General features: G+C 40.9%; 1 protein-coding gene across 2 annotated transcripts in view; it reads right to left on the reverse strand.

Moving 5' to 3' along the window:
- The window catches only part of camk1da (calcium/calmodulin-dependent protein kinase 1Da), a 66,648-nt gene that overhangs the window by 24,794 nt on the left and 20,392 nt on the right, over positions 1–21,462 (reverse strand). For both annotated transcript variants that reach the window (XM_044186417.1, XM_044186418.1), the window contains exons 2-3: positions 5,926–6,057; positions 1,976–2,050 (exon numbers count right to left, since the gene is read on the reverse strand). In XM_044186417.1, the coding sequence (XP_044042352.1) occupies positions 1,976–2,050; positions 5,926–6,057 (207 nt within the window). The remainder of the gene's footprint in view (positions 1–1,975; positions 2,051–5,925; positions 6,058–21,462) is intronic.

The raw sequence follows: 21,462 nt of genomic DNA on the forward strand, positions 1-21,462 counted from the left end.
TTCAGTGTATAGTCGGGTCATAAGGGCTTTATTCTTTTCTATTTACATGTGTAGAGTCCTTGCAGTGTGGTCAAAAGCAACACAGCAGTTTGTTTGGAATTAATACAAAAGTGCAAAGGAATTATACCAAGCTGCAATCTACACATAATGTCCTCCTTATTTAAGTATTAGGACAGAGTGCAAGCGCAAAATCTTGTGGATTAGCGGTTTAATGTTCTTCAAAAGTAAAATATTCTTAAAAGTTTATTCCCTAAAGTTGTGGTTTTACAGTATCACAAGAGAACGTGTGGTTTCCTGTGTTTTGACCAGAGTTGGCGTTGAAATCGACGGACCCATACATGTGTTGTAGGCGAACAGATAATCCGCTGACATCGGGTTGTAAGCATAGCCACTGTTGTGTAATCCACAGCCATGACTTCCACCTGAACTTGACTGAAATGTTTCCAGTATGAGTGCCAAACTTCCAGACCAACTTCTCCTCTTATGTAAGCAGCAGTAACCTTGCAGAGGAGGTTAGTAGGGCACCCATGGGTGAACCACGGGCCATCCTGCTTCCCTCTAAAGCTGACCATCAAAGCAGAGATGTTACTGATGTAATAGAGGCCTTGTAGCTGTGTGTGTGTGTGTGTGTGTGTGCGCGTGTGGGAGGACGGGTGGGCTTTTTGCGTGTGTGTTTGTGTGTGAGATGCTGTCATCTCAGTAGAGCTGTCACTGAAGTGAAAAGTGTGCATGTGTGCGTGTTTGTGGGTGTGTGGTGATGGGTGGACGGGCAGAAGCATAAGATTAAAAGTGCGAGAAAGACAAAGATGGAGTTTTATGGATTTTTGGCTCATATATAGTGTTTTATGAATAACTCAAGGAAATAAAATGGATTTCAACAAATCCCTCTGTAATCTATTTAAATCAGAATCAAATAAGAAAGTTGTACTTAGAAATTGCTCTTATCATCTTAAATTTTCTCTGGAAGGTTCTAATGTTGCTAATTTTAAAAATGAAATATTACTGAAAATAAAACACAACAAACAGGGAGTTTGTATTTTTGTCTATATTCAACATGAAAACTAAAAATCTGTCAGGATGAAAGGATGTTTTTTTCTTTCACTGATCCCTCACCTCAAAATCAAAAACACTCCCAACAGTATAATCTGTCTTTCAAAAACTATGTTGACAGCCTGTCACTCATCATAATGTTTGCTTAATGGAAATTAGAAATTTAGTAGTCCTCTTACATAAAGAGATTAAAAAAAGAAAAGAAAAATTGTAGCAGCAGAGGCGAAACTACCGAGTTTTAGAGTCAAGTATGGGTCAAGCTCCAAAAATGCTTTTTCTTTTTCTTTTCATAAGAATAAGTGTCTCAAAGTCAAATTACCTGAGGGCCACAGGCCTGGCTGTTCTCTCCTATGAGGGACCACTTGAACACTTGGTGGAAAAAAGCCACAAATCTCAACACAGTTTAAAGCTAAATGCACTGAAGCTCAGCATGTTTAGAAGAAGAATGCCTGGAGAACCACAGCTTTCTCCTCATAAATAAGACAGGAGGCAGTCACATTTAACTCCACAAAAACCTTTCAGATGAACCAGCTTTTTTTTTAAGTGTACATGCTGACAGGTAGCACAGATAGGTGCAGCTCCCTAATTGTGAATAAAGAGTACATTTTCAGGCTGCAATGTTACAGCCTTGCTAGAAAATGTAATTATAACTAAAATAAGAGTTAATTTGTGGGCCAGATTTAATATTAAATTCTAAACATGTGGAGGGCCTTATGAAATTGTCTCTCGGGCTGGATCTGGCTCCTAGTTTGAGACCATTTTCAGCACAGAGCTCAATATCACCAGATCACCTGATTAAATGATCTCCCAGGGACACATGGATGATTTGGGGGTCTGTTTTCTCATCAGCTAAATTGATCAACACGCCAGTCTTCCAAAAACTCAAACAGAGAGCAACAAAAGAGAACATTAAACTTCAACTCACAGCTGCATAATCAGGTAGAGGTGGTCAGGACTCTCGTAGATGTCCTCCAGCGCCACGATGTTCTCATGCTTGATCCTGCAAAGCAAAGACAAACCATCAGTTAAGCTTTCTATTTCAAAGCTGCAACATGACTTACACCACAGCATAACCCATTAACAGAACTAAAATGACTTTTAATCCTGATGATTGCTGTTGAACTGCAAAAATGTTGCTTCCCCATGAAGTTTCTGCCACATTAATAAACAGAAGTGATAATCCAGAGTAATACTCTGACAGTGTTTTACCTAGGATGGCTTTATAATCCAGACTTTTTAACCTTAGTTTCTCAACTGACAAAACAGTCTCACCATTTAGTAGCTGTTTTTTTTTTGCTGCTTTTGATTGTATTACATGATCTTCGACAGAGTTTGCCCAGATGTCATGGAAATGTCGATGTTCAAATTTCCATTTATTTATTTACCCCCCAGCTGCCAGCAAACGCCATCTGCTGAAGAAGATCATGTAATATGATTGAAAGCTCTAGAACAGCTACTAAATGGACCTTGAGGTAAGATTATGTCAACTGCTAAGCTCAACTTTATTTCTCAAGCTGACAGTGCTGCTTCTTTGGAGCAGATGGGGGCTAGTTGATGTCTGAAGAAGACTGTGAGGTGCAGTTGTAAACAGTAAATAGTAAGTGTACATTGAACTGAGATGTGAAGTGAGAATGAAGAATCGAGAATGAAGTTTCACACTAAAACCGTATTTTTTGTTTCTTCCCAGCACAGATTTTTCAGGGATCCAAACCAACAGCCTTCCAATCACAGGAGGCCATTTTGTCCAAAAAACATTTTCGTCTTCCGCTCACATTTCTGCCTATTACTGTCAGTTCTCTCCTGATTTCTCCATGGTGACAGCGCTGTGATGAGTGTGTTTCCATCCTTCTGTGTGTGTGTGTGTGTGTGTGTGTGTGTGTGTGTGTGTGTGTGTGTGTGTGTGTGTGTGTGTGTAGGTGTACATTCGTTATCCTCACACCTCATTCCATGTAGAAACACAATTGATTTTGTGTGTGGGTGTGTGGGTTAATCATCTTTTGCATTGTAAACAGAGGTAATTCCCCCTGGTCTATCTGTCTCACACACACACACACACACACACACACACACACACACACACACACACACACACACACAAATACAGGAACACACAGCAGGCGCGCAGGTGAGAATCTAACACTTATTATGGAGCGTATGACCTCTTCAACAGCAGAGCTGAGACGTGAGTCATACACACACACACACAGATACACACACACTGTCACACATGTATTCAAGCCCTGCCTGGGATAATGCAGCAGGTCTGAGAGTAGAGCATTCAGAAAACCCCTCTCATACATTACAGGCTTCGTGCTACAGTTAGTTGTTCTCATTCATGGATTTCTCCTGCATGTGTCCTCTATTACTGCCGTGCACAGCTGGAGCTGCCGCACACTCAAAGATTGAATGTTCTTTTAAAATGATTTTCATATAACATCAGCTCTGATTTATGCTGCAATGATAAGTCGATTCATTGTTTAGTTGATGAACAGAACATTTATCGACAACAATTTTGATTAATTATAAAGCCATTTATCAATTGCTAAACATTCCCTAATTTCAGCTTCACAATTGTGAGTATTTGCTGCTTTACTCTGTTTCATATAATTGGAAATTGACTGCCTTTGAGTTTTGGACTGAAAAAACAAACAAACAAGCAATTTGAAGACGTCACCTTGGGCTCTGGGAACTTGCGATGAGCATTTTCCACTTTTTTTCATGGACCAAACAATTTATTATTAATCAAAATATAAGCAACAGGGCAACAGCTTCTGGTCTTTGTAGAATGAAAGTATTTCTCTTTGTAGACGATTAGGATTTGGATGGTCTTGAACATGTTAAAATAAAATGAAAATCAACTGTCAGACAACATGTGAGGATGCAAGAAGACTTTGCTTGGCAACAACAACTTCTCCTTAGAGGAGAACTGAAATGATTTCATCAAAATCAAAAGCTTTTACGGTCTTTTAGGTTAGCTAAATGTATTAACTGCTGTTTGTTGAAGGCTGAGTAACCATCCCAGCAGTATCTCAGAGGATAGGAATCTCTATTTTTAAGTAATATCTTGGTACAATTCATGTAAACTAAAGACACCACTAGTTTGCACACCGGCTATTTTTAGCAATTGGGCTGGGACACTCCCTGGAAATTTTGTACCATGGGAAATGAGGAAGAAATGTCAGCTATCAGGATGATGCTGTTGGCCTCTACCGGCTGTAATACAGGTGGAAATGTTCATGTGTGTGTTCTTCCAAATTAAGACCAAATTTCTCAAAATTTCTTGATTTTCCTATAATTCTTTCCACCATCTGCTGTCACAAGAATCTCTGAAAGCTTTAGCTCTATTTGCTGTGGAGGAACATCATCCTCTTCCTGATTTGTGCTGTAAAGTAATCCATCAGAGTACAGGCTGGTAGAGACTGCCAGTCTGCTCACTTATGCTCTCATTTGTTTACACTAATGACACTAATTTGTCTAAATGGATGTCTGCATCTCTCCTTCATTACTGGAGGCAATTCTCATTTTCTCCAATGTTACACAGTACAGCCAAATGAACAAATGTATTGTATTTAATAGCCTAATACATCTGTACTGTCACAGCAGTTTGACATTTCTGTGTAATTATGTGGTTACATGCTTGCGAGTAAGAGGGAGACAAAGAAGAGAATCCTTTTGAAAGTTTTCTGCAGGTGCACTTCACCTCCTCTGCTTGTGCTGACTAACCATCTAGTTATTCCCATGGATCTGTGTTAATCACTGTGTGAGATATCTAAACATGGCAGCTCATTCATTCCAATTAAAATCTGCTCACCTGCAACACTTTTTCTGGCTCTGGCTGGTCGACTGCACGTCGTCATGCCATAAAAATACTTTCTTTTATAATGGATGTCTTTCAATGCAGAGAGTGCAGTTCTGACTCTGGCAAAAAGGGCTCTTTCTGAGGGCTTGTCTATTCCAAATAAAGCAGATAGGCACACCGGTAGCATATGACATGTGTCAAAACACCCACACGTATAGTTTTCTAGTGGCATCAAGACACGCATCATTGCCACTTGATGCGCACTGCATCAAGCTTTCCGATTTCCCAGCATCAAAACTTCAGAAAAGCACACATCACATTTGCTCCTTGGATTGGCACATCCCAGCTACCATACCTTGACTACTTCTCCTGTCATTACGGTGCATCTGGGGTGCGCAACAGGTGTCAAATGATGTGACAGTACGTGATGCAACCTGTATGTGTTGCCCTCAAGTGTTTAAAACAGTAAATGGAAAAGATTTCAAGTTGTGATTACGTCCACTAAATATCCACAGTATTAATATCCACAGCACAACCTTACATACAAAATGGTTGCCATAGATTTACTATAAGAAATGTAACCATAAAAGGAGCTAGCATCAATGCCTTGTTCATTCAAAAGTGCAACCACAAAATGTAAGCACATTGTGCAGTAATGAAACGTTTCCTGTACTCTAAATGCACTTAAAGTAATACGATAAAAATCATGTTTCGTGTTTTCTTCTCATCTTGTGTCAACAAGATTGAGTCACTTCTTTCAAAATCAACTAAATCAGCCAACCTTTCTGACTTCTTCTTGTATAAATGCAGCCATTAAAAGTCAATACTTTTCCTTTCCATGGGCTGTGCAGCTGTTTTGTGCTCAGACAGAAAGAAGTTTCAGTCGTGATGTGTGTGTGTGTGTGTGTATGTGAGGTAGCTGGGCTGTGGATCGTGACCTGGGGGCGGTTTTTTTGGGGGGGTTGGGGGTGGGGTGGGGTGTGGTGATGTGTGGAAGAGAGAGGAGATACACAGTTGCCCCGGTAACCAGGAATTAGGAGGCCTATGTGCGTGTGTGTTTGTCTAGCTGCACTCACTTCCTCAGCACGGCGATCTCGTTCTCGATGCTGCTCTCCTTCCCCTTCAGAGCCTTTTTAGGGATGCACTTCACCGCAAACATCCGGCCGGTCAGCCTCTCCTGGGCCAAGACCACCTCGGAAAATGCCCCTCTGTGAACGCATAAACAAAAAGTTACGTGAGTCAGAAGCAGATCATTTATTGGACAATGTAACCTTCCATCCTCTGGTGTCCTATTGGTTTTCACATCAAATAAGTTTTCACGATACAGAGCTGAGAAACAAACTGCATTCTGTCAGCTGTGGGGGGAAGCTGTACACCCACTAGGGTCTAATCTACAAAAAATTCATCTGAAATAGAGAAACTCATCCTTAAATCTACACCCTCACATAAACCAGCATGATATAAACAATTGAGTGTTTATTTAGTGGATATTCTTGCAGTAGCATATTGACTATTTGAAGATAAAAACAAGTTGCCTGTTAGCCGTTGCAATTAGCAGTACTATCTTGAAGTGTATCATTTCCAATGCATACATTAAATCTGCATTTTTGCCAGGAATGAAAAACATGCAAGCATCAATCTTTGAATCTAAATCATTCCAGACTTTTCATGTATTAAGCGGTTTAACTGTCGCATTCTAAAAAAGGAGTACTCTGGTGATTTAGAGTTGCACTTCCACAAAGTTGGAGCACAAGAAAGAATGGTCAAACACAAAGTAGCAGAGCCCAAGATAACCTTGCTTTTAGTCCCCAGTATGGGTCAAGCTCCAAAAACACTGGATCCTACATTTCCCATAATGCAACTGGATAGTAGGACTGCACGGTTAATTGAAATACAATCCCAACGGACAAACACTGTGAAAGCAAACTCCCTTCATAACTGGACAAGCTCTGTATTAGTTACAATGTCTTTTTTTAAACATACAGGAAAACATTTTTCAAAAATGTTTAGTAGAAGACAACACGCTTAGTGGATTACTCATAAATTTAGCATTTCATGCAGCTGCATATGACCTGTCTGTTTTTTAAAAAAAGCAGTTCTTTAACTTGTACCGTCTGCATGAAGACCATATGGATTGCAATAAACATTTTTTCATTAAAAACTGTGTCCCTAAGAATCGTGGGAGAAAATCGTGATCCTCATTTTGAGCTGGAACTGTGCAACCCTGCCAGACAGCATCTGCCATTAAACCCTCACTGTCTGGTAAATGCCCATCTGTCCAAACTCCATTAACGCAGGCTTTCTTATAAATTTATCGTCTCAAGCACAACCTACATAACCCTGTAGCTGAGTTATTTTCTCTGATTTTAGAAAGCTCTCTCCAGAGCCACAGCTCTGTTTTCACAGGCTGAGTGGTGCTCCTCATGATGAGTAACCTGAACTTGAAGTGTAAAATCATTGGAATGCCCCTTTAGACCCTTGCATTTATTTGGTTATTTCCTGTAGTTGGTTGATTGTGTTCTACCTCTAACAAACTGCACTGACTCACATTTTCAGTGCCATTCTTTTATCCTAAATGAAAAACAGAGTCAGTGCATCTACAGATTTAACACTATGTGAATTCAGGTATTTTGCCTTTGAGATCCCATTTACAACAGGTACAGGTATTTGATCATCTTAATATGCAGAAAATTACACTGCAATCGTAATGTGATTGGATCTGCCAAGTGTAACATTAGAACATTAGCAATTTTTTTTATGTATTCACTTAGAGCAACTGCTACATTTGAAAATGATTTCACATCTGTTTCTCGGATCATAAAAATTGATGATCCTCAATAATAATCACGGCACTAATATTAGGCAAAATACGTGGAAATGGAAATTCAGCCATGTCTTTCAGTTCTTGTATGACAGTGTGTGTTTGTTTGTGTATGTGTGTGCGTCAGGAAGACAAGTGGGGCGATGAATGAGGATGAGCCTATTGTGAGGTAATCTGCCTGAACCGGGTGTTGACTCTTGTGTCGATCTGCCTTCAGCTGCACCGATGTCGCATCAGAGTAAACATTTCTCTATCCTTATCTCTTCTCTCTATGTTTCACTCCCCTCCTTTCTCTTCCTTTCTCACCTCCTGTACAACATTCAGACTACCTTTTTTTCAGTTCTGGAGTTCAGGCTTAGAACTAAGGGGGACAGAAACATTCAGGGCAATGAGGCTGTAGAACGACCTGCCTGTGGAAATCAGGCTGGCTAACTCAGTATCATCTTTTAAATTTCTTTGTAAAACACACTTTTATAGGAGAGCTTAGGGGGTAGGGTTGGGTACCGTTCACATTTGTACCGATACCAGTACTGGTACCTGGAATTTGGTACCGGTACCCAACGGTTAATTGAAGCTTCTCAATTTCAGCATTGTTATTTATTTAGAACATTTTACCTCACTGCCTCACATGTTGTTCATGGAGGGTAAATTAACTTCTTGCTGGCGGCAACCGTGCTAACGTTGCGGGGGACTTGGCTTTCAGACTATCAAACACGGTACCCCAGTGGCGTAAGGTAATTACGAGCGCCCCCGTGCACGCTATTATGACGGGCCTTAGTGGACGTTATTTACTAGTTATGAAGCGCACACACACACACACACACACACACACACACACGGCGTATACCAACAATGTGTTGGATTTTACAGTCAAATTAGTTACTTAGGGTATTGCATTGGGAAAGTAGAGAGGTTAAAGAGAAAGCTAGCAAAACCATGGATAGCGTTCTGACCATAGACTGTATATAAAGATGGACGACATGACAGGTGGCTGGCTGCAGTATAGGTCATAAACCCCACCCCCTCCATGTTAGTGAACGGGACATGGGCCAAACTAAAAAAAATCAAAGTACACGTCAAATAATTTTTCCCAAAGATGGTTTCTGTCATTTTAGGTAGTTCTTATCACGCTGATGTATGTTCAAGTGTTGTTTGACTGATTTGACTGATATAAGACTGATAAGTTTGGTTCTAATTAGTTATTTGATGCTATAAAAAGGGGGTTACACTTCATGATTGACAGCTGAGGCCAGCTCGCGATTGAGTCGGCCGGGTGTATGGGTGGGACATTGGTACTGCGGCTCCAACTCCGATCACTACTGCGCAGACCCTGGCTCCAAATGACGTCACCAGCGCAAGATGGCAACAATGTATCATCCAGGGCCAGTGGTAAGTGCCTTTATTATTCTCAACACTCAGATGCGTTCTCAGGTACTGAAATTTGGCACCGATTGATATAACGTGAATCGGTACTCGTTAGTGCCGACGTAATTCGGTCGTTACCTTTTAAAAGTATAGAGTTCGGTAACCAACCATATTTGGGGGCAGAGGAACACAACATTGACATGTTATCACCTTATGAAGTTGTTGTGGTGAACATGTTACCTATTTACACATCCAGCAGACACAAAGCAACATTAGAATTCATTTGGAATTGTGTTTCTGGCCACCTGATGAATGCAAGTCTAATATTAACTCTCCTTTTAGCTCTGGTTTTGGTCTCCACCAACTCCTGTGGGAAATATTTGGCTCTTTAGATGCTAAATGCTCCACCATGTTCACCAGCTAGCTGCTAACTGTCTGCTGTTGTGAGGCATAAAACCAAAACATTTAGCTGAAAGCAGCTAAAATGCTCAATGGAGATGAGGGGAACTACAGAGTCTGGTAATAATTCTGTGAGTTTGTCGCTATGAACAACCCCTCTCACATTACACAGTCATTTGATCCATTGTTAATGTACCTACCAAGACAGTCTACTGCCATGCTAGAAACTATCAGACTGTATTTAGGGACAGTGGTACTTATGCATGCTCATGTCAGCATGAAATTTGGACAGACAGTCATGTCCTCCTCAGGATGAATTGTAATAACTGGTGATCCCTTAACTTTTCATCTAGCGCCATCATCAGGTCATTAATTGTCCAATGCTTTGCCATGTATGCCATGATAGATAGACTGTTGTTCATCTGCCTACAACACTAATGCCATTCCCATCATCTTCAGATGTATTCAGTTCAATTTTATTTATAAAGCGCCAATTCATATCAGAAGTTATCTCATTGCACTTTTCCTATAGAGCAGGTCTAGACCGTACTCTTTATAATATTATTTACAGAGACCCAACAAATCCTACTGTACTTGGTGTTTAGTGCGAATTAGGGAGTGTGAGCATGCTAACATGCTAAACTAAACTGGTGACCACAGTTAACATTACACCTGATAAACATCAGCATGTTAGCATTGTCTTGTGAGCGTGTTAGCATGCTGACGTTAGCATTTAGCTCAAAGTACTGCTGTGCTGAAGTACAGCCTCACAGAGCCGCTAGAATGGCTGTAGGCTCTTGGTCTTGTTATCTTGTATCTGTTTCCACTTCGTAACCTTGGTTTTAAAAAGTTCAAAAGATTGTTATTAGAATCACACCTTCCTCCTCCTTCTCCTCGCTGAGATTTTCATTCATTCGTTTGTATTTTGGTGTGTATATTTGAGCTGGAAGTTTGTTTTAAGCTCCTCATTCAAGGAGAAATAAGTAGTTGTGAATGAGCTCTTTATCACATCAATATGTGAGTGCTGCAGTGCAGAAAGCTCTCAAGCCCTTTAGAGCAAAGCACATGTGACAAGCCGCCCATCTGCCACAAGGCCTACCAGCCTTAAGAACACCAGCGTACCATCACAGGAATAAACACGCAGAGAAAACAGTTTGTTGCTACCTTTCCATAAGTGCTTGCTCTTGGTGTTTTTCTCACGCCTCTCAGCAAGAATCTCATTCTTCTTCTCACCTTCACTTGCTCCTCCTCTCCCTCCCTCTGTGATTCTCTCTTTGTCTCTCACCTCTCTCTACACACATCTTTTACAGTGACAAGTGATCATACTGCCGGTAACCCCTGGTGATCAAGGTGGGCTGTCCGGGAAAAACAAGTGGGCTGTGCTGTTTGTATTGGTGCTTCACGTACACACATACACACACACACACACGCACGCACGCACGCACACACACAAACTCAGAGAGAGACACAGACAGACAGACTAGCACATACATGAATGGGCATCCACTGAAAAGAAAAAGCCCCACAGGGATACATATGGATATAAGCTCTCAAACTCTCTCTCCAGGGCCTGTGTGTGTGTGTGTGTGTGTGTGTGTGTGTGTGTGTGTGTGTATATAGGGGGTGTCTTCTACCCAACCGACGGTACGTGAACTCAGTCTTAATCTGCACTAAACTCCCCTCAATCCCAATAATCCCACAATTACAACAGTAGAGAACAAACACGTTATGTCTGGTAAAAAAAAAAAAAAATAATGTAATCAGTAGCTTAACTATGCAAGTTCACTTTCATGGTGTGACGATGAAACTATCTTATCACAATTTCTGATTCCTCAGTCACTACAAAATGATTACAGTGCTACATTGGTGTAATTACTGTAAACAAACATTCCCAATGCATTAGAGAAAACTGGTTAGCTTTAACTCTATCTCACACCAGTGGTATGGGTAATTATGACACACAGTGACTTTTAAATGTTCACAGCCGCAGTTCTTATCATCACAGGTGGGCAGATTCCAGCTGCAGTTGCTTTTGTGCTACGTATTATGATTTTCTAAGTAAATCCAGGATTTGAATTGGAGGTGTAAAGTAATTTAGTGGTAATACATTATGAATCAATTAATAACTGTTAAGCTGCTATGGTCCATATTTTGTAATAAAACTGGATAAATGACTATGTGTAAAGTTAAATAGGACGCTTATAGTGACGAACCCATAGAGAATTATCACCTAACTCTGCACTTCCCCTCAACTCTATGGAAAATGTAAGCATTTTTCAGGCAGCTGTTGTACGTCTTAGAGCTGTAAAAACAAAAAAACCCCCCCAAACATACTGTACGCTTCCTGCTCAGCACCAAACAGCAGACAAAGTTAGCGACTAGCTGGTGAACATAGTGGAGCATTTAGTGGCTAAACTGACAGATATGTTCCTCAGGAGTTTGTGGAGACCAAAAACAGAGCTAAAAAGGAGAGTGAATATTAGTCTTACATTCACCAGGTGGCCAGAAACACGGCCAGAATGATAATGTTGCTTCGTATCTGCTGGATGTTTAAATAGGTAACTGTTTGCTAACATGTTCACCACAACAACTTCATAAGGTGATAACATGTCAATGTGGTGTTAACAGTTTGTTCATGTTTGTTAACTTTTACCATATTAACTAAAAAGGTGATATCAGTGTTCAGACTTAGAAGTCTGATAATATATCAGTGTTCACAGCGTGTTTCTGCTGCCCCCAACTGGCCAAAATAAATAAATAAATAAATAAATCACATATTACAGGTTTAAATTGAATTCTTGCTGTTTCCAGGAAAACTACAAGTGGGTAACTTGGGATTTGTAGTGTGTTGGTGTTAGGGTTGGGGCGATTCATCGACATAATTGATTTTCGTAAACGGAAATACGTTGATGTCGCAATGTGCCTGGTCAAAGCATGGATTCCCCTGGAGAACAAGCTGCAGCCAAAAAACCTCGCCCGCAACGATCATCTAAAGCAGTGTTTCCCACACATAGTATCAAAACACAAAGTACAAAGTGTATTTGGTGACCCATTTTAGCACTGCGATCGATTAACTAGTGGACAATCGCCCCTCGCTCAACCCCCCTCCTCCCATGCGGGCTACTGACAGTCGCACATGCTCTGCAGAAAAACACACACAGAGAGAGTCTCCTGTTTATGTGGCCTACTTATGCCGTTGTTTAGTAAAAGCTTGTAAGTGCACCTGTTGGTGCCGATGTCATTCGGTTCCACGTTGGTTTCGATCGATTCGACAGGCTACGTCATTAACAACAAGCTTCCTCCACACGCAGCTCACCTGCTGTTGTGAAAACAGAATTGCAGGTGAAGAAGGTGAAACAGAGGTGTAGGTGTGTGTTGGGGGAAAAGAGAACTGAAGGGAAAAGCAAGGTGAGCAAATTAAAGTAGTTTGTGAGTAAACACTAAGGCGGAGAATTAAGTAGAATTAAAATGGTGACATAAGAAATAACCTACTAGAAATAGGGTAATGTATTAATGTATTCTTTCAAATATTACATATATAATATCTTCAACAGACAAATGTATTTTTGCTGCAGAATAATGCCCTGCATTGCATACTTTGTTTCTTCTTACATGTGTTTGCTTTTAAGAGAAAATGATTAAATTAAATTTTATGAGAAAAGTTTTTATTTATTTTGGGTAAATTAATAGTTATATTAATCGAGGCCTTCTCCAAACCTCATTACCACTTCCACAAAATGGTGGTAGATGGAATTTTGACCGACCTTGAACTGCCGTTATTAGAGTAATATAACTGGATCAACTTCACCTGCAGCGGTTTCTTCTAACAACTCTAACATCAGAAAATTAGAATAATGTAAATTTATCATTAACTATCAGCAAATGTGTTCTTCAAGAATCAAACTTCATTCAATTTTAAAATCACTGGTAAACCTTCAACCCTACTATGGCTCTCCCATTGACACCTACTGTAGGTGAGATTCTGGACAGCGCTCTCCACCACCACCATCAAAACACCAAATGAGGGAATAGATGGTGTTCATCCCTCCAGTAGAATTCCTGAGATTTGGGGCATCTATTTCAAGGAGCACTGACACTTTATGTTGGTTTTCTCCTTTAATTTGTCACCCTTGTGGAAGAGCCATTCATAAACTGCAGCACTGACTGGAACCTTTCCTGCTTTCAGCTCCATAATCACAACAGGTTATAGTAAAAACAGTTAGCAATTATGATAATGCAACCAAGCGCAACAAAAACGACATCAGTACAGAAAGGATTTGTGTATCATTTGCATTTACACACACATACACTCTGTTCATTCATACTGAATAAAATGTCAGAATGGTGGGAAGATGTGAAAGAAAAATGAAGCTGAATTGTACTGAAATGAGGAAAAAGGTCAGGAGAGAGAGAGAGATAGAGTGTGTGTGGGTGTAAGTGTGTGTGTGTGTGTGTGTGAGCGACAAATGTGAATGGAGGCAGAATGGACTTAATAAATAAGATACTCTGCAGGTTCACGAACACACACACACACACACACACACACACACACAGCAGGAACACAGCATGGTCCACTTCACATGTATTTGCTTGCCACACACACACACACACACACACACACACACACACGAGCGCTAAAGGGCCTGTGGGTTCATTTGATTGGAGACAGGGTGCTTGTATAACATCTGGCAGCTGAGTTCACAAACTGGGCTGTGTTTGAGTGTGTGTCAGGGGTTGACTAGCTGGCAGTCCCCGCTTGCCGTTACCCGCGGCAACAATGATTGCATTTCCTCCTGTATGAACCTGTGTAATTGTGTCAGTCGAGCTCCACTGCCTCTGTCAGTGCGCCGAGCAGGAAATGTATTGGCAGCAACGGTGTGTGCATGTGTGTGTGTGTTTCTCCATCAAGCACATATCCAACAGTGAAACAGTCTGTCTCTCTCTCTCTCTCTCACACACACACACACACACACACACACACCGTGTAAGACAGAGATAGAAACGGAAAGACTAGAATAGGCTGACAAGGTGACAGTGACACATTTAACATGGAGACTGACAGCAGCCATCAGTGTTTCTCAATGTCAAGCTGAAAATACATTCATCCTATAAAGTTGTTCAGTCATCAGATTCTTCTACCTGAAAATCCACCTGGAACCAAGGTAAAACTGCTAAAAACAGTAATGACCTGGCACTACTTCCAGCTGCTGCGGTAAAGTGTGGTAGTGGAAAATGTTTCAGCAATCTTACACAGCTGTGGTAAACATTAGGTTTTGGTGTTAACCCTTCGGAGTCAAAGAGCAAGAGCTTCTTTCTGGAGGGCCACCATGAAACAATCATACATAGAGAAATCCATTACAGAAGAGGCTAAGAGGCCATAGTAAAACAGACCAGAATGCAATGCAGCAGCAAAATGAGTTGAGTGTGATTAAAACAAAGACTGCTGAATGATCATGTGTCAACACCAACTGTATATATCCATCAACAAGAAAACATGTTCCTTCCCCTGATTACTTTACTGGCTGGACTAATTAGCTTACTAGCTAATTAGCTACTAGCTATGATAGGACTAAAAGCTGATATACTCAAACAAGACTAACACCACGCTAGCGTCTCTGTGAGACTGTACTTAGGGACAGCGGGACTTTGATCTAAATGCTAAAGTCAATATGCTAACATGCTCACAATGGCAAGGCTAACATGCTTATGTTTACCACGTTCACCGTCTTAGTTTAGCATGTTAGCATGCTAATATTTGACAATTAGCATTAAACACAAAGTACAGCTGTATTGTATATATACATATAATGTATTTCGACCTGATGATGGTGCTAGATGAAAATTCAGGGGATCACCAAAGTCATTACAGTCAGGACATTTTTGCTGCTGTGACACTTCAATTACCCTGCATGAGATCAATAAAGTTCATCTAATATTAGTCGTCATAGTGAGGAGGAATTATAAAGTGGAAGAAGTAGTTGGTAGAGACTGATTAATCGTTCGGTGTATAAAACACCCATTATACTTTCTTAAATCCCCAGGGTGATGTCATCAGATGGCTTGTTTTGTCCGACCGACAGTCATAAACTCACTCCAAGACATTCAGTTTATAATGATATTAAACAGAGTAAAGCAGCAAATCCTCACAATTGAGAAGCTGGCATTTTAGCATTTTTGCATGAAAAATTACTTTAATGATTGATTATTAAAACAAAGGCTTGCTAAATCATTTTCTGCCTGTCAACTAATCGATTGATGGAATAATCGTTTCGGCTGTAGTTCAGACCGACATTGGCTCTGTGTGAAAAAAAATCGCAGCCCCCTCATTCATTTCAATGAGATTGCACAGAGGGCTCTGGCAAAAAACTAAACTCAGCTTCGTCCGACACAAAAGCAGAACCTTGCTCAACGTTTGCCGTGACGCCATGTGACCGCAACGCGCGGCATTGACCAATCAAATGTATGCAAGAGCACATTCCTCGTAGACTAGCTTTAGAGTGTAAATGGTGTAGTTCTACTGTTTAACTCAAGATTGTCGGTTTGTAAAATCCTGTCTTGTTTCGCCGTCTGCTATCTCAGAGAGGAGGCGTGGCTGATATTTGATAAATAAAGTAACCTAATTATGGAGTGAAAATGGCTCGAGCTTTTGTCTCGCTGCCATGATTTCACACCTGCATTAACAAACCTACATAAACAAGGTCATTAAAGTAGTGAGTCAATGATGCAGACACGTATCCTAGACAACACCAGAAAGTCCATTACTGCACTTCTGTTGGCTCAGAAAGTGGTCAGGTACAGAGGAATTGACATAAATTAAGGCTGTGAAATGGCAGTAATGGCACACAGTAATTGTATTAATTCATTAACTGCAAAATGTTAACACGTCCCTCACGAGATCAGGCTCAATCACAAACACGCTCCCTGCACAATCTAATCTGTAGCCCTTTGTTAACTCCCTGTTCAGTGATTAGAGAACATTGCTCCTGCATCCATTTCATGCTGCAATATTTATCAGCTTCTTAACAAAGTCCTAATCTTTCCAAAATATTTCGTCACTGCTCCCATCACTGTGAAGGGCTTTAATCTGTAGAATCTAAATTCTATGAGTTTTATTTTGGCCGTAATAACATCGATCTGAAAGGTAAATGCAACTGGGTATGAACAGCGCTTTTATTCAAATGAAATAAAGTAGAGTGTCAAAAATCATTGATTTAACAGATGAAAGACTCATAACTCAAATAACAAAAAGGGTTACAAAAAAAAGGCAGCTGGGAAAAAAACGGTTATCTTTCTGGATGCATATGGCTCACACACACACACGCATGCAGAGAGGGATAATGTCAGCTCGGTAGGGCTGTGCCTGCCCGATCAATAATTAGCAGTTTAATCAAAGCAGAAGCGGTTGCCTCTGAATGGACTCGGCTCACACACACACACACACACACACACACACACACACATAGCAGAAGGCCTGATAATGACAGAGCATGGACAAGGACAATTATACAGCGTCAAACTACCGTCATCACTGAGCCGACCACATACACACACATTAACACACACACACGCATCATTATGTTCATGTGCTTTGAATACAAAGTAATCTGCTTGAATTGCTAGCCACTGTCTCAATGCCAGTGAAGATAGGCCAGTTCCTGAAAACACACACACACACACACACACACACACACACACACACACACACACACACACAAACATGCACAGAGGTAGTTGATAGGCTGTGAATAAGAAAAAGATTGAAGGAAAACCCAAAGCAGAGATGAAATGGAAAGGCGGGAAGAAAGAATATCAGAGAAAATGATTGGAGGGTTTGTGTGACACTGACAAAGACGGAGAGAGAGAGATGAAATGTAGTTGGCAGGTAGGTGGTGTGGTTTGGTGGAAAAAGACCTGGCTTGCTCCCGCTTCGGTTTTGGGCACAAGCCATTTGGCTCTCAGACAGAAACATTTCATCTGAAGCATCATCCATTACCCAGCAGGCCGAGTGGTTTTGGCACAATGGGAGTCCAACGCATGACCTCAACAGTGTTGGAGCCCACCAAAGCAGGACCCAAACCTTTTGTCTGACACAGAAATTTGTTGTATTGATTTTTGTTGCAATTTAGGCTGAAAATGCCCTATTACACAGCAGCCAGGGCTTGCTTGTCACATGACTAACAATTTTAACAACTAAGAGTTTTAGTAATTGTATCTCAAGAAACTCACATTTTCAGGAGTCCCTGTGTTGCTTTTTGGTGCCACCACAGTTCCAATGGCATCTGCAGAGTTCAGACAAACAGCTCTGAACATGCTGGCTGTGAACGCAGCCCGTTGTTACACACTGAGCAGTGAGTGTTTCTCCAGTGTATGGAGAAGTATCTTTGCACAGCGGCGGGCAGGTGAACTTGGTGGCAAGAGAAAGGTGGGGATTAATTTATTGCCGAGCACCGATCCAACACAAGTACTCTTTTTTTTTTTCTTTCTTCTCAAATTCAAAATCTGTTCAGTGCGTGGAACTGATTGGAACCACTTTACATAAGGGAACATGAGGCCAGGTATTGCTGGGGCAATACCCACCTGACTGGATGAATTTAACTGATGCATGCTGGCTGCTGTCCTCCTCCTGTCCCACATCTCTCTCTTCATTAGCTACAGCTATCCCTTCCTGACCCGCTCATGCTGCTTCATAGTGATGAGCAAAGCAGTTCTTTCAGTGTAGCCTACTGAATCATTAGAATCAGTTCATTAAAAGATTTGTTCAAAAGATTTGTTCACCGTATCGCTCAGTGCTTGACCGGAGCTCCGACTGCGTAGTCCCACTTACTGAACTGAAACATGGGCGAAAATTAATATGTGGCGGGCTGCCACAAATAAATCAATGTATGGTAAACACTGTATTTACTGTGGATCGGTTACATCATGGACGATACTCGATCTGCTTAATAGTTTGCATCAGCGCCGGCGTACTGGATTGGTGCGACCCCACTAAAAATGGATTCAACTGGGCAACAAACACGAGCAGTAACGTGACCATACATGTTTTAAACAAACCTCCTGGTTCAACTTTGACCTGCCGTCCTTGCTGTAGTAATAAAGCGTAGTTTTTCTTTAAGGGGAACAAAGCCTAGAGGTTGAAGACCTTTAATATATATATATATTATTTAAACACTGATTGTGGTCTCCGTCCTAATTAGCTAAGTTGCTCCTGAGGCTCAAACAACCAAAGTTTCATCAAGAATGAAAGAATAACAAGACCTCATAGAGCCTGAAGCAGTTTCAAATTTTCCACTGATAACTCATTTAGAATGGCATCAACTTTGCCATGTTTGGGGAAAATTTTATGGCCTTATTACAGACAGTAGAGAGTTGACATGAAATAAGGGAGGGAGATGTAGCAAGGGTCCCTGGCCAGACTTGAATCGGGGACGCTGTGGTTCATGGTCGGTGTCTTAAACCTAAGTTACGGGGGCACCCACTGTTGATAAAATTTGAGTTACTGTAGTAACCATTGGGGAAGTAAGACTTACTGTCAGAACAGTATATTATTAAATAACAGGTGCTCCCTTTTTTAAATATAACCTATAAGATCATTTGAGATGAGGTACAATATTGAACATTAACAGTCACACAATGTAACTTAACTGGTCAGTTTTTCATGTTTATATCTCAGGACCTGTTGTAGGGTTCCGACCCGCAGGTGGTCTGAATCACTATGGCAACCGCAGGCAAGGAGTGATGGGTAAGGGATTTTATTACGGCTGCTGTGTAAAAGCAATGGAGCAGAAAAACAGAACTGTTGTCACACACACACAGACACACACACAAAAACTGGTTTTCAGCAAAACCTCACTACCATTACTAGTCTCCATACAGTATTATATATAAAAACCCCATAAACACTTCAAATGAAAAGGGGAAACAGAGCTAAGAACCTCCTTCCTTATGTGTCTTACTTCCTCTTTTTTTTTTTGAATGTGTGCGCGCATGCTATATGCCTTTGTTGCTGAGTGCGTAGGCTTAAATAGCACTGTTGCCACGGCAGCAATTAAGTGCCAATTATAGTCTGTATTCTAACTGTGGCTCCGACAGCAGAAGATGAAGACGAGAGAGAGAGAGAGAGCACTGAAAGAAAATGCCTGTACAGGCAATTAAAATCCACAAAACAGACACGTCAACCAGAATCTGGCCTAAAAGCTCAAGACCTTGTAATCCAACCCATTGTCCATATGGGTGTGAAGAGTGGGCTCCACTCCACCAGCAATACCACAACAGATGGGACATGCATGCAGAGCTCTGTAGGACAAAATTAAACATTAACAGAAAAACATGAACCAATGCATGCAGGGCGAGATTACTTCAGGTCACTATCCACTGATAATAAACATTTAAAAATGCCTTTCATCTGTGACTTTATTATCTATGCTCTCTAAATTAATTTGCATTGTGGATATACAGTATGGTCTTTTTATGAGAATTCCTTAAAAGTTTTGGGTGAAGCAGACAAGATGTAGTTCTTTATCATGTAAAGTGGCAGCAGCGTAGAAGCTAGTGTAGAAGAGATCAGCCCATAGCTGCTGAAAATGATTGCCAGTAAAAGTGTCATGTTAAACAAAAACACTTACGTGGAGCTTACGTCAGCCAACAACTAACATAACGTTAGCCAAACTTCACATTTTACAGCCCTGGTGGAAAATATTTATGTATGCTTATTGCTAATTATTAAATCAAAGCTGTGCAGTGCCTATACCTGAGAGTTGCTGTTGTTCCTCCAGCTATGAGAGAGGTCCCGCAACATCGACTCCCATGAAGGGAAAACCTTTTCAAGTCACAGCTCCTGTACAAGAAAAACAGCGTATACGCCCGGAAAACTGAAAAAACCTACGGCTACACCTCTGAGTTGCAAGTAAGGATTGTAAAGAGGAGAATCACAAGTGGAGCGGGGATGCCTCGAAGGAGGAGCTTTCGACCGGATGACCCCCGGGGTCTTGGTTTGGTGCCCCCCATACCTGCACCAGCCACATCAGACCTGGTGCAGACCTTCTCTTGGTGAAATAGCATAATTTTCACAAAAATGTATAAAAACTATAAACTGGTATATTAACTTTAATGTGTCTTCAACAGGCCAGTTTTCCATGCAGTTGCTGATGTGGAATGATCCAGAAAGAAGTTCACCATGCTTCTTCCAACAATAAATTGCTGAATCAAGGTTTATATGTATGCCATTGCAATAAATACAGCAAGTACATCTGATGATCATCTTTTATTAATTTGTTATTGCACTTTGAATTTACACCTCAATGGAACAAATGCAGATGAACAAAATGTAGTCATTGTAGAGAAAATATATAAATATGGAAAATATTTAGAAGAACAAGTATAATAAACAAGTATAATAATAAATCAGATAAAATGGGATAAATAAATAGCATTTGGTTTGATGCCTTGATGATGAATACACTTGGAAGGAAACTCAGAGGCCTGGTGTGAAACCAGTGTACTGTCCTCGGGGATCAGGAAACCTGTCCCTGATCCTTCAAACAGCAGCTGGGGAAAACAAGTCGGTTTCCCTGGCCTAAAGAACCGTGCTGCCAAAAGATAAAATGCCTATATTCTGCATAACAGTACTCACAGTTGTCATTCCCAGGCTCTCTAATGTGGCCTAATACAGTAACGTCCTCATCACTTGACTGGAGACTCGATGCGGTCGTATATGACATCATTGAAAGTGGCTAATGGCACGTGAAGGCCACCATAGGTTCTCCTACGCGCTTGGAAGGGGAGGGGTGAGGGAAGCGCCTTTAGTTGGTTGTAATCTGCAACCTCACTGCTAAATGCCAAGAAATCTTACATACTGCTCCTTTAAAACATAAGAAAATGTAATGAACTAATGTCGTGTTCTACAGATGCCTGTTTGAACTTTTGTATTCAACAAAGTGAAAAAAAATAAAACCCTATGTAGTCGTCCGTTTTGAAATGACAAGCCCCGCGCGCAGTGGGCAGCTAGTGTCAAGAATTGGGAGGAGCACGA

This window comes from Siniperca chuatsi, linkage group LG23 (assembly GCF_020085105.1).
Source record: "Siniperca chuatsi isolate FFG_IHB_CAS linkage group LG23, ASM2008510v1, whole genome shotgun sequence".
NCBI classification, from domain to species: domain Eukaryota; kingdom Metazoa; phylum Chordata; class Actinopteri; order Centrarchiformes; family Sinipercidae; genus Siniperca; species Siniperca chuatsi.